At 36.7% G+C, this 11319-nt stretch overlaps 1 protein-coding gene across 1 annotated transcript; it reads right to left on the bottom strand.

Annotated features, from left to right (window-relative positions):
- Positions 1-2665: 2665 nt before the first annotated feature.
- LOC149845234 (uncharacterized) lies at positions 2666-8214 on the bottom strand. The gene is made up of 3 exons (XM_089995627.1): positions 7934-8214; positions 5785-5958; positions 2666-3001 (listed from the first exon to the last, which is right to left on the bottom strand). The coding sequence occupies exons 1-3, from the start codon at positions 7997-7999 to the stop codon at positions 2789-2791; spliced, it is 453 nt and encodes a 150-aa protein (XP_089851753.1). The 5' UTR covers positions 8000-8214; the 3' UTR covers positions 2666-2788.
- Between the last annotated feature and the right edge of the window lie 3105 nt (positions 8215-11319).

Genomic DNA, 11319 nt, shown 5'->3' with positions numbered 1-11319 from the left:
ACTGGTTTACACTGTCAGGAAAGCGACCTTAAGTATGGCAGACTTAGCTAGCACAACTAAGTCTCTGATCTCGGGTGGTTTCTTCATTCTTCATGAAAAGAAAAAAAAACGGCAAAACAAAATATGATCGGTCTGCCTGTATCTACAGGGATAAGTGACCAATCAGAGATATTAGAATATTAACCGCTTGACTAATGGCGTTTCTAACTAGCAGTTGATGGACATTTTATGTTAGTTCAGTGTGATCCCACACATTTAGCAAAATAACAGAGTCCGTATACTAATTTAACGGCAAAGAAACAGTTGGGAGAAAAAAAATGAAAGAAAAATGAATTATAAAATTTCCTTTGACATGTTTTTCATGTGTTTTTAACGTGTTCGTAAAGAACGTTACTGAACTGCGTCTCCTTTTATAGGTTATATTGATGGCCCTTCTGCGGCTCTGCCCAGTATTTGTTAGCCCAAGATTGGTACATCGTGGTATCCCTTGGGGTGGATTCGTGATGGGTTTGATTTTTTGGGCAAATAATGCGTTAGTTTCAAAAAAAATAGTGGAGTTTGGCGATAACTGTGGCTGATTGTTCCTATGAAACAAATAAGGATGATATTTTGATAATAATTCACTTTTATTGTGATATTTTCAGAAGCTGATCTTTTGCCGAAATGGTGCTATCTTAAAAGTGCCACTTATTTCTAAAATAAGATGTTTTTATTGTGATTAACGCATTTAAGACATCTTTTTAATGTTTTTACATATTTGAGTTTTACAATTATAGATTTTATGTCGTATATTATTATATATGGTGACATCTTTGCAACATTTTTCATTATATCATGAGATCTTCCGTGAGCGAGATTCATGACATTGGCTGTTCTAATAGTCTCTAGTGTTGGCACATGTAAATACAAAAGTATTATTGAAGATCTAACGGCAACCTGAACATCTGACCATTCATGCTTAAAACAGGAGAGAGAGAGAGAGAGGGGGGGGGGATTGGCATGTTTGGTAACATCTCATGAGATTTAGATTTAAACTCTTATGCAAATGAAAGGAGGAATTTCGTTGACACGGCAAAAAAAAATCAGAAAAGATGCAATGAGAAATCGAAAGTTGTTTTCTCGTTTATGTGAGAATAAGAATTGCAAGGGGCCTAGGCTTCTAAGCAGGTGGTCTAGGTTCGAATCGCATGGACATCATCCCTTGTGTAAGCCGAAGCGTGACGACTCTCTGAGGGCAAGGGGTAAGTCTACCAAGTTTTATGCTGCCAGGACAGTAATTGTAAGTATGGCAGGACAGTAATTGTAAGTATGGCTGGCAGGCAGAGCCAGCGCGGGTAGGTCGCTGATCGTGGGGGTTGTTTCTCCGTATAAATATCAAGAAAAAGGGGCTGGTCTCTTGCTGTTCTGATTCAGAGTGACGCGGCCCAACAAACCAAACATATGCTGCCATCATTTCATCATTTGGTGGGGATGGGAGGTGTTTCATTTTGAAGACCTTTTATAAATTGTGCAGGTGTTGCAGATTTTCTGTTAGAAATGAACTTTCAACTGGAAACGGGAATGACACCACACCATCGGCATGTCAAAGGTGATGTCAGGAAGCAAAGATGACTTAAATCTTTTTTCTTTTCTTGGATAACTGAAATGGAGAACGGGGATTATCTTGCCCTTTTTTCTCATTAGGTCACCGTTAGGGCCATCCAAACATTACAGTTTTAGGTGTTTTATGCTTGATTTGAACCGTTAGGCGTGTTTATCATTGTTTATTGAATAAAAATACATTTATTTGATTAAACATTTTTATGCTCTTATTTTAAAGAGGTACATTTTTACATCAAATCAATTTGAAACAAAGCTTGTTGGTTAATAAATAAGTAATGATAGCACATCTAATGGTTCAAATCAAGCATAAAACACCTTAAACTATGATTTTTGTAAGGTCCGTGACCTAGGATGATACCCATTCTCACTGAAATGAGGCACAACTATAACAAGATGGATGATTGATGCTGTAGATCAAATGGTTTATGATGAACTAAAATTGGGGTGAGGGTCACTGCTTGGTGCGATCATAAGGTCAAATTCGAGTCCTGAGAATGGCTAGTTCTTGCATAAAGAGCAGGAGGTTAGGACCAATCGAATCTTGGGGATGGCTACTACTACTTGCATAAAAAGCAAGGTTAGGACTTAGGACCAGCCTGTGTTCTCCCCAGTGCGCCAGAGGCCCTTTAAGAACTAAATTCTGATAAAAATGGACTTAAATATTTTTATCTTTTTTCCCTCTCCTCATCTCAGCAGGCCACACCGACACACAAGAAGCAGGTGCTATATGGATCGAGCTACTTGAAACCATGGTTGTCTTATTTATTTCATAGCCCCACTTAGTGGATAGAGGGGATTTGTCTGCAGGTGTAAATCCCCGGAGTGGAGATCAATGATGGGCACTTTGTGCTTTGATGAAAGGTGAAACATCAATTTGATCGCTTCATTTCAATCTAAAATCTCAATTTTCATGGGTATTGCAGCACATGATGTGCTTCCCTTAGGCGTGTCTATTGCATCAACCCAAAAAAGCTCTGCAGACCTGGCTGGGTGAGCCAGCTTAAGCATCCAAGTTGAAGAATGTCAAGAGTTCAATAACCAGAGTGTGCAGTGCGGCGACATATTGAGACACCAAACGTGTATAACCGAAACCGAAGGTAGTACAACAAAGAGTATGTGTACATATTTATGTTATACAAACAGAGCACCACTTTTTTTCTTTGACAATCAGCATGGCTATTTCCACTTAATCTTTAGGTGCATTGCAATTCTCAAGCAGTTCTGTGATGCTGTGTTCAGGGGCACTGAGTGTAGGCAGAAACACAGGCGTAATGGGGGGAGATGGATGCCTGACATCAGCTTTCTCAGGTTGGACTTGTGCTTCTTCATCCTTCATTATGGGCAATTCCTCTCGCCTGCGTGCATTTCCAGCCAGCCTTTCTTTCCACACTCTCGCATCCTGCGATGCTAACACTTGAGTGAATCTTCAAAGTAATAACAAGCCTCCATGGAAAAGACCTCCATGCAAACTGGATTGGTTAAGCTTAAAAAGAAGATTAGGATTACTATGTTCATTTGTTTGGCTGGGATTACTTTATATTCAATTTCAAATAAAAATGCACCAAATATGGTCATTGTTTCTGTAACGGCTTAATTCTATGAAACTCTCACAGATTATCACAGCTCTCAGATTAACAATGGACGCCTAGTAAATTCTGGATTCCAAAGCATGGTCATGATAAAGAAAACAAAGGCATATTAGTAATTGCACTTGAACAAGAAAAGCCCTCATGGATTAATCATGAAATCTTGCTCAACGAAACCATAGCTGATGGCTTAATGAATAATGACAGATAACCGACTCCTAAACCATGATCAACAACATAAAGCTTCATAAAATGTCTCTATTTTGGATAGTAAAAGGGCAACAAACTCAGAATCAGAGCCAGTCAAGAAAGTTAAAAATAGATCATTGAAGACTACAAGCATATTGAAGAGTCACCACAGCATCTAGGCCAATCTACAAAATACATACATGAAATAATGCACAAGTAAATGAGTGAAGAGTCCTGCAGAAAAAATTGAATATTGGAATTTGGAAGAGAAATTTCCACATCTTGTTGGAAGACACTTGGGGAAGAATAGAGAAATGGAAAAGCATATCACTGCAATCTTGGTTTCTAAAAAGGAGACAGTTTGTTTAATCTGGTTCACTGCAATTCCCAAGGACCTACTACATCACAGCATACTAGATTTACACCTTTTAAAAGAGTTTTTTATTGCATCCGATGAGTATAGCCAACCAATCCTCACATATCAAATCACTATTCCTTCTCGGAGAAAATCACTACTGCAAAGACTTTCACCCTAAAAGCAGAACACTTTTGAAGCACTTATAGTTGAGCATGACAATATTTAACTTAAGCATCTCAATAAAAGCAGGAGACATGCTGTGATGCTGACTATAAAACACTAGACATTCTGGTTGAGTTTAACTGAATACAAATAGAATAATAGATATTTTATCTTGATCATCTTGAAATCATAAGAGTACACATGCTCATATTGTAAGCTAGCTCCCATCAGCATCTTAGCTAATTCACCCTTCCATAGCCTATGAAAGCATTCAATACATGCTTCAAACAACCTCTGAGCTGCTGTTTTGTCACATTCCTCTCATGCTGGTTTGATGGCTTGCTAAGATGCAAAGGCATGGAATTTTATGCCAATTGATCGCTTCTATGTTCTCTTTAGGTAAGGCAGTTCCTACAATCAAGGCAAACTACCACACCATGGGGCTTGAATGATTTAGAGGTTCCCCACTTCTATGCCAATTCATGGCAATAAGTGTCATCTTCCTCGATGTTTTTTCACAAGTTCATGAAGAACAACTTAACACTAACTTACCTTGGACCTTCAGATGGATATGTCAGAGAGTGTTGATTAGATTTTAATCATCGGGGCATGTCAATCTCTTGCTGCCCCTCATAAATGTTTGGATATGTTTGTCTATGAGCATTTTACAAATGAGCCCATGTGGATTAATTAAAAACTTAAAACATGGCAATTAACTCACTAAAACTTGGGAAGAATGTGGGGTCGAATGAGATAGCTGGATGGTTAGGTCACACTATCATAACCGAGGGGTTTCAGGTCTGAATCCCAAGGAGATTATCCCCTGGGTTGCCTATCAAAAAAAAAAGTTGAGAATAATGCAACCTAAGATAATTCACAGAGGTTATAAAAAAAATCTTACGACTAAGAGGAGTTGATGTCGGTAAAACCTACAAGTTTGATTCCAATATAAAACATAAAGATAATTTTGCTAATATCATCATATCGAAAACTCTAGTTTAAAGCTAAAACAATTGCAAAACCCTATGCATTTATCTTTTTCTTTTTTTTTGTTTTACAATGAAAAAACTACTAACTACCCAGGATGAAAAGATTCACCTAAAGAGAATTGGAAACAAAGGTTGCAACTAGGAGAAGGAATTATGGTAATTACCACTTTAAATCCTTTCATGGTAAATGAACCACAATCACAAGGTTGTGAATTGCAAATTGGGGCAACAAGTTGCATAGTCCCGTGTGGTCTCATTGAATCTTCCGTTGTTTATGCTTATTCACTACTAATGTAATGAATTCTTCGCATATGTACAGCATTGAAGGCAATTTTGTTGTTTTTCCTATGTTATGTATTAGTTGTGGTATACAAGTGGGCATTCTTTTGCTTTCAGCAAATATGTTTTCAATCATGTATCTTATTCAAGTTGAGGAGTCCACAGTCTCTATCTCCAAGAAGTTGTGCTTTGCTCTTCTCTCAACAAGACAGTTTCCACTTTTGGTTTGACTACCAGGAAAAAGTAAAAACAGAAAAACCAAAAGAAAGCATAAATCAATATTTTCATACAGCTGGAAGAGAAAATTATGGAAAAAAGGAGAAAAAAAAAGCTAAGAAAGCTTGGACATGTAAAAGCTCAAGTATGAATTACTAGCCAAGTACGGAATACAAATCTGGACAAAAAACTAATAAAGGATCCCATTATCAAGTTCCAAGAAAAGCAGTTGTGTGGCCTCACTTTTAGCTGTATTTAACCATATAAAATGGAGCACCCCAACAACAGCATAAAATAGCAGAAGACCACTGAACTAACTCACAAAGAAAAAACCAATTTGTTGGCAAAGAAGAAAAAAGTCATGGAATTATCGGAGAAAACAAGTATGATGTACACTACTTACATTTAATATTGAAGGTTCTGGTGCTGGACATTTAACCGGATGATCATTGTCAGGTGGTTCACTTGGATGTTCTACTGGCTTAAAGTCGACCATTGCTTCAAATCCATGGGGCATAACAACAGCAACAGTAGAAGTTGTCATCTCTGAGTTCGGAAGCACTGCCTCCCTGTCATCCTAATCCCCAAAACCCAGACAAATTTAAGGCATCAACTCCTATATCCCATGAAAATAAAGCAACAAAAAATTGGGATCTCAAAACAAGGAACCAGAATAAGAAATACCAAGATAGCAGTTGCAGTAACATAATATCAACATTAACCACATATGTCAACAAGACTAATTCTACACAACAACCTCTACCAACAATCTAAGAACAGAAAGCATGATGAACCTAACAAACTATTTTTATTTCTAGAAATAAAATTTGTTGTTGTTACTGTTAATTGTTATATTTGTTAAAACAACAATCAGATGAACCGAGATAAAGGCTTTGTCAAGTTTTTTAGCCCTTATGACAATATGCAAGCATCATATATAATAAGCACAAATGCTAGCTTAAAGGTCACGTCAAGGACAACTCATACTCTTATTTTCAAATGGTCATAACCATGGTTCTACAAACACTTATGACAAAATGGATCAGTTCTAAAAGGTATCTGATAGTTGATACACAATATTCTCTTCTAGTCTGCTCAGATATCAATCTTGCGCTTCTTGACAAATATATTGGGAGATGATAAAATAAAATCTCTTTTTCTATAGAAAAAATTGAGAAAATAACAGCAAAGTTCAGAAAAAGTAAAAAAGTGCAACTTTTTGGAATAATTTTCTGATGACAATACCATGATAATGAATTTGGTGACTAAAAAAATAGAATTTGGTGGATTTCCAATTATCTTTTTTTTTTGCAATTTATTTTTTTTAAGAAAATCCAAATAAGAACATGAAAATATTTCGAAAATACCAGGGACACTTATATAACTCTTTTAGTGTAATTGCATAAGTTTATTGCCTTTGTGTTTTACACTATTATAGATATCCTCTTTATTTTGATATAGATAGAATCAAGATATTTTCCTTAATCAGGTGCCATTTTCCTGAAAGACCACTAAAAGAACCTCGTTTGCCCATCAAAGATGACGCTCATATGCGTATACTATATAGATCCAAAGATTTTCTGCATCATCATTTCCACAGCTATTTCAACTTTCTCTAAACGTATTTTGCCAATCAACCTCTAATTGGATCTGCTTCTTGGTCTGCTTTATCTGTCCACATACACACACACACACAAAGAGAGAGAGAGAGAGAGAGAGAGAGAGAGAGAGAGAGAGAGGACGCTAAAAAAGAACAATACTAATAGGAAAGGAAGTCTTACCATCAACATTCCGCTCGACCGGATCTAAATAAGATGATAGACAGGCCACATTAAATAGTTTCTGGCAACTTAGATCTTCATTTAAATTAATGTTTTCCAATTCATGCAACACATACATGTAGGACAGTAGGAACCGATTCCTATAGTACCTAAGGAGACAGCTGAGCACTGGAAGTTGTTTATAAAAGGATGCTTCAATATCCAAGAGCCGTAATTATTCAAGTACCTTGGCATGCCATGTGCAGCCTTAATTTTTATCTTTTTTATACACAAAGGTGCAGCTTCAACTTCCAAAAAATGCTACAGTGGTTATACGCAATAGATTCACTATAACAATGGTTTTTGATGATTTCTCCCTCCCCCACAGCACCAACAGATTACATGGTAAGGTAAACTGTGTCCAAGGTAATTCCTGTTGCACCTTCACAACTTAACTACTCATCCTTACACCAATTTAAAAAACAGGGAGATGAACCCAATGACACTTCGGGGAAAAACATTAAGAGTTTATAAAAATCTCACCACCACAAATCATACCCCATAATCAAGAAACTCACCACCGCCCAAGATTCCAGGATAACATAACAACATCCAACAAAATCAACCATTTCATAATAAAGCACAAGAAAAAATGATTTCAAATACCATGACTTAAGGCACCAACATGCACAAAAAACATCAAAACAAAAACTTCTCCCCACCCCCACCCCCAAAAAAAGAAAGATTGGTCAAAACAACACAGGAACAACCATGAAAAAAAATGAAACCTACCAAACAAGATCTAGACCGTCTGTGGCTCCCTCTTCCTCCTGAGAGCCTGGAGAAGATACCCACCATCTCCCTCTCAACTCCAAGATGGGTTTCCCTTATTTATCTTCAAATTCAAACGGTGGTGAAGGCTAATGGAAACACAGTATCCAAACTCCCCCCTTGGTGGATTCTTGAGTGAGGTGAGGTTCCTTGTGAAGGAGGGGATGTCCTCATTCTTGCATTTATAGCGAAGGATGTGTGGGAGGCCCAAAACACACAGGTCCCATTCCATGGTGTGCATGTAGGAAAAGGAAGGCTGGTGGCGTGAACAAGGTAAAAACTGTGTGGAATCGTGCTCTCATTGGTTGGGGCAAGACTGTAAAATGCTGAGTTCCTCCTCCTGCTTTCCACATGGACGTGGAGGGGTGTTCTGCAAGACTTTCCTACTGCACCATGTGACGTGTGAGTGGTAGTGACCAGTGAGTCCCCGTCTGGCCCATGCGATGGTGGTACCCAAGTTGGTTTGTGGGTTTCCACGGTGAAATTAGGGGTGTCAACGGGTCGGGTTTACTTAGACCCGATCCGTATTAAACAGTATAGGGTTCAGGTATAATGATAAATAAGAAGATCTGATTAAGACTAGGGTCCGGACTCAAAGGTTCAATTAATACATTAACCCAGGTATATAATTTGGTTCATGTAGTTATAATCGGGTCCGAGTATGATTTTGATTAAGCCCGAGTTCAAACCCGATACCATACTAAAAAGTTAGGGCTAGGTCTGTTTTCACCTGAGTTCGAACCCAAACCAACCCACACATACATTAGCAATATCTTATTGCTCGTGTTTTTTCAAGTGAATTTAACCATACAGATATGATCTACAAGTTTGTTTGGTGGGGATAACTTTTAAAACATTAGAATATGTTGTGTGGACTGTAGTGACAAAAGTTTAAAACGGCAAAATATCGGCAGTCAAAAACTCGAAAGAATTTGAAAATTTTTATAAATCTTGCATTTTTTCTGCAAAATCTTGGCAATAAAAAATAAAAAATAAAAATCATAAGAAAATATAAATAAAACATATTTAAAAATAAAAATCTTGGGTTTTTTTTAAGATGAATATCAGCTAAAAATGTAAAATATCGTGATATTTGTCATGGTTTGAAAATCTTGCAAAGAATTGTTGTTTTAAACTTTCATGCAATTTGTCATGATATTATGCAAGATTTTTATAAATCTCGCGATATCAAGTTTTTTAGTGATTCATAAAAACAATGATTGTAAATGTATAAAATTTTCACGACTTGAATTACAAAAAGAGAGAGAGAGAGAGAGAGAGAGAGATGATTAAAGGTCGATCTCTAACAAATGGACTATGTTGGACATATCTTCAGGGTTAGATTGAGTCAAAATAATATTCAACTATGAGTTTTAACTCATTGATACCTAATGCACATTTGCCCTAAAAAATTGTAAATGCGGAAACGCAGAATTTGGCGGGCTGAAGCATGTGAATTACCAAAAAAATTATACACTTTTCAACCCTTACCGTAATTCTCTTAGAGAATTTGAATTCAGTATCTTTCTCATAGTCATACCTCTATTTATAAAGGGTTTAAGCTTGAGACACATCCTTAGAAGAAATCCCTTCAGCCCCTCAAGACACATTTCTTGGTGTTTGATACATGTAACTATATTTTAAGTATGTTTTTATTTTTTGATTATTTTATATGTAATAGGTTTGCAATTTAACTGTTACATATATGAACAGTTGTAACTTTTGAGAGAAAGTGACTACTGGGACGGCTCTTATAGCCACATGACCTTACATTTACAAATATATGTTCATTGTTAAAAAAAATAATTCTGAATAAAAGCATGATATTTATGTGCATTTTTATGTTATTTTTATACTTGCTTTCATTATTGTTTTGTTTACTCAGAAAGTGTTTGCTCACTTCCCCTTATGCTTTCAAGGCACTTATAGCCATTTTCTTTTTTTTTTTTTAAAAGAAGAAAAATCTATTAGCCAGGATAAAAAGTTAACCAGAAGAAGTCACCATAGAGTAGACCCAAGTGGTTTTGTGTAGTGGGATGGAGCCTAGGCCATTTGACAGGCAGTCTAGGTTCAAATCCTATAGGTGTCGCTCCCTCCGTAAGCCGAAGCTTGGCGACCTTCTAGAAGTTTTACGCTGTCAGGACAGTGACCGTAAGTACAACAGGCCGAGGCAGCGCGCCAGGGGTGGTTTCTCCAAGTTAAAAAAAGAAAAAGAAAGAGACAAACAGAGAGGCACTGATATACATTCTAGACATCATTTTTACTCTAGGAACTATTTGTGAACCATTGGGATGAATCTCAATAATTGGTTTTATTCATTAAAGGGATTAAATGCATGAAAGCGTTGATGATTTTTATATTCGGTTTGTTATGGGAGGAAGAACAAAAAACTTACAAAGCAATTCTCTCTCTCTCTCTCTCTCTCTCTTAAAAAGAGAACCTTTCAAGCAATCATTAGAAGGGTTAATAACATTTAACAGTTTAATAAAACACATAATTGTTCATTATTATATCTAGTATATATACTTATAAGAATAATGTCACTTTCTATTATTTATTATATTTGATGGGATCCACTACATTATGCTACTAGACGCTCCTAATAAATTGCTAGTAAGTAGTTCAATCTGAATATAAGTAGTTCAAAATTTCAAATGCCCACCAATCGATGCACAGTTTTTCGTTTTCACCAACATATTATAATGAGCCACATTTAAGTAAAGAAAGTAGGAAAAAAAAAAGGTAAGTGAAGGATTTCATACTAGAAAGATGCCTACATGACCCTTGAAAATTAACATGTTGGATTTGGATCCGAGATAATGGCCCAAGATCCAATGTAGGGCCTTGAGTTTCATATGTTCCAAGTCCGGGTCCAATAGAAATGCCAAATGCATGTGCTTTGTCAGCCGCAAATGTCATGGGGTTCATGTGGATCTGGTATTTGAATCCAGATCCAATTTGCAAATGGCTGGTTCCATTCATATTTAGGTCTACATGTTTTCCAATCAAATCTCTGTTGATCTGATCCGTATTTACAGAACCAAATCAAGATGAATGCGGAACCTAACCCAAATCCACTCCATTTTAGTCCTAGGTAGCATTTATGCGTGCTTATATTGGATGATGCATGGTTCGGACCATCTAGCTTGAACATTGGTCCAGTTACTAGGGTCGTATTCCCACATGTATGGTTTAGCCCTTTAGGGTCTTGGTTGATGGTGCATATGATGAACGGGCAATTTCAATTCCAAATCAAAATCTAAGCAATAGATCTAAACTCAGATATGGATAAAAATATATATATGATGAGGTGGGGTTGATTCCGGATTTCAAATTCCAGGTGTTGA

This window comes from Nuphar pumila, chromosome 2 (assembly GCF_984573655.1).
Source record: "Nuphar pumila chromosome 2, dmNupPumi1.hap1.1, whole genome shotgun sequence".
Classification (NCBI taxonomy): Eukaryota; Viridiplantae; Streptophyta; class Magnoliopsida; order Nymphaeales; family Nymphaeaceae; genus Nuphar; species Nuphar pumila.
The sequence above is the reverse complement of the archived record's forward strand: the minus strand, read 5'-3'. Positions and strand labels throughout refer to the sequence as shown.